General features: G+C 47.0%; 1 protein-coding gene across 1 annotated transcript; it reads left to right on the forward strand.

The window, feature by feature from the left end:
- The first annotated feature begins 281 nt into the window (after positions 1-281).
- LOC127043741 (zinc finger and SCAN domain-containing protein 32-like) lies at positions 282-2,282 on the forward strand. Its single transcript, XM_050937838.1, has 2 exons — positions 282-928; positions 1,882-2,282. Exons 1-2 carry the CDS (start codon positions 383-385, stop codon positions 1,903-1,905), a joined length of 570 nt encoding a protein of 189 aa, XP_050793795.1. The 5' UTR covers positions 282-382; the 3' UTR covers positions 1,906-2,282.
- Positions 2,283-3,226: the final 944 nt, after the last annotated feature.

Raw genomic sequence — 3,226 nt, forward strand, 5'->3', positions numbered from 1 at the left:
TAGCCCTGGTCTACACTATGAGTTTAGGTTGAATTTAGAAGTGTTAGATCAATTTAACTCTGCTCCCATCCACACGATGAAGCCATTATTTTTTACTTAAAGGGTTGTTAAATCTATTTCAGTACTCCTCCCCCGATGAGGGAATTAGGGCTGAAATCAACCTTGCTGGGTTGAATATGGGGAAGTGTGGTTGTAATTGAACGGTATTGGCCTTCGGGAGCTATCCCAGAGTGCTCCATTGTGACCGCTGTGGACAACACTCTCAACTCCGATGCACTGGCCAGGTAGACAGGAAAAGGCCAGCGAACTTTTGAATCTCATGTCCTGTTTGGCCAGTGTGGCGATCTGCAGGTGAGTGCAGATCTCATGAGCAGAGGTGACCATGACGGAGTCCCAGAAGTGCAAAAGAGCTCCAGCATGGACTGAACAGGAGGTACAGGATCTGATCACTGTATGGGGAGACGAATCCATACTATCAGAACTCCATTCCAAAAGACGAAATGCCCAAACATTTGAAAAAATCTCAAAGGGCATGAAGGATAGAGGCTATAACAGGGACCCGCAGCAGTCCTGCGTGAAACTTAAGGAGCTGAGGCAAGTCCACCAAAAAACCAGAGAGGCAAACGGCCACTGCTGGTCAGGGCCCCAGACATGCTGCTTTTATGATGAGCTGCATGCCATTCTAGGGGGTGCCGCTACAACAACCCCACCCCTATGCTTTGACTCCATCAATGGAGTGGCATGCAACAGGGATGCGGATTTGGGGACAAGGAAGATGAGGAGGTTGAAGATAGCTCACAGCAAAGAAATGGAGAAACTGTTTTCCCTGACAGTCAGGAACTGTTTCTCACCCTGGACCTGGAGTCAGTACCCCCCGAACCCACCCAAGGCTGCCTCCCAGACACTGAAGGTGGAGAAGGGACCTCTGGTGAGTGTACCTTTTATAAATATTATACATGGTTTAAAAAGCAAGCATGTTTAATGATTAATTTGCCCTGGCATTCGCGGCCAGTACAGCTACTGGAAAAGTCTGTTAACGTGTCTGGAGATGGAGTGGAAATACTCCAGGGACATCTTCATAAAGCTCTCCTGGATGTACTCCCAAAGCGTTTGCAAAAGGTTTCTGGGGAGGGCAGCTTTATTCCATCCTCCATGGTAGGACACTTTACCACGCCAAGCCCAGTAGCATGTAGTTGGGAATCATTGCATAACAAAGCATGGCAGCATATGGTCCCGGTGTTTGCTGGCATTCAAACAGCATCTGTTCTTTCTTTCTCTGTGTTATCCTCAGGAGAGTGATATCATTCCTGGTCACCTGGTTGAAATAAGGTGATTTTATTAAGGGGACATTCAGAGGTGCCCGTTCCTGCTGGGCTGTTTGCCTCTGGCTGAACAGAAATGTTCCCTGCTGTTAGCCACACGGTGGGGGGAGGGGTGAAACGATTATCCCAGGGAATTGGGGGGGGGGGCGTTACTTGGCTTTGTGCTGCACATTAACCCGAAAACCAGAGCCCCTCCTCCTTTTAAATGGCCAACCCATTTTAAATGGCCAACCCAATGGCTGCTTGGTATGGGAAATGAAGGGGCTGCTGTTTGAAACCATTCCCACATGTTATGAAGGTTAAAGAAGCCAAAAGACTGTGTCTGCCTGCAAGCCAAGATTTGGCTGCCTGCAAGCCAAATTCTCTTGCCCAGCCCTGTGTGAAACATCTCTCACACCAAACCGGCATACCCTCAATAAGAGGCAAAATGCAACCTTGTACTGAAAGCACATGTGCTATGTAATGTTAATAGCAAGGTTTACTGTGAAAGAGTCTACCCATTGTTCTCTAAAAATGTGTCTTTTTAACTACCACTCTCCTTTTTTTCCCCCTCTACCAGCTGCAAATGTTTCTCCTTCCTTGAGGCTAGCGAAGATTAGAAGGTGAAAAAAACGCACTCACGATGAAATGTTCTCTGAGCTCATGCAGTCCTCCCACACTGAAAGAGCCCAGCAGAATGCATGGAGGCAGACAATGTCAGAGTCCAGGAAAGCACAATATGAATGCAAGGACAGGTGGTGGGCTGAAGATGATAGGTGGCGTCAGGCTGACGCTGTCAGCTTGGTGACAGAAGGCAAGAGGTAATGCTGAGGCTACTGGAGGAACAAACTGACATGCTCCGGCATATGGCTGAGGTTCAGGAAAGGCAGCTTGAGCATAGACCACCGCTACAGCCCCTGTGTAACCAACCACTTTCCTCCCCAAGTTCCATAGCCTCCTCATCCAGATGCCCAAGAACGTGGGGGGGGGCCTCCGGGCACCCAACCACTCCACCCCAGCGGACTGCCCAAGCAACAGAAAGCTGGCATTCTATAAGTTTTAAAGTTCACGTCTGGCAGCACTGAGGAGACATACGGTGACGGTGAGCTGAGCAGGCTCCATGCTTGCCATGGTATGTCGTCTGCATGGATAACCCAGGAAAAAAGGCAAGAAACAATTTATTGCCGTTGCTTTCACGGATGGGGGGAGGGCTGACGACATTTACCACCAACGACAATGTTTTTGCCCCATCAGGCACTGGGAGCTCAACCCAGAATTCCAATGGGCAGCGGAGACTGCTGGAACTGTGGGATAGCTGCCATAGTGCAATGCTCTGGAAGTCAATGCTAGCCTTGGTACTGTGGACGCACTCTGCTGAGTTAATGGTCTTAATGATCTTAAGGGGGACACACACAACTGACTGTATAAAATTGACTTCTAAAAAATCGACTTCTATAAATTTGCCCTAATTTCGTAGTGTAGACATACCCTTAGTCTCCTCTTTTTCCAAGCTGAGAAGTCCTAGCCTCTTTAATCTCTCCTCATATGGGACCCGTTCCAAATCCCTAATCATTTTAGTTGCCTTTCTTTGAACCTTTTCTAATGCCAGTATATCTTTTTTGTGATGAGGAGACCACATCTGTATGCAGTATTCAAAATATGGGAGTACCATGGATTTATATAAGGGCAATAAGACATTCTTTGTCTTATTCTCTATCCCTTTTTTAATGATTCCTAACATTGTGTTTGCTTTTTTGACTGCCGCTGCACACTGCATGGACGTCTTCAGAGAACTATCCACAATGACTCCAAGATCTCTTTCCAGATTAGTTGTAACTAAATTAGCTCCCATCATATTGTATGTATAGTTGGGGTTATTTTTTCCAATGTGCATTACTTTACATTTATCCACATTAAATTTCATT

The sequence above is a fragment of the Gopherus flavomarginatus genome, chromosome 2 (genome assembly GCF_025201925.1).
Source record: "Gopherus flavomarginatus isolate rGopFla2 chromosome 2, rGopFla2.mat.asm, whole genome shotgun sequence".
In the NCBI taxonomy this organism is placed as follows: Eukaryota; Metazoa; Chordata; order Testudines; family Testudinidae; genus Gopherus; species Gopherus flavomarginatus.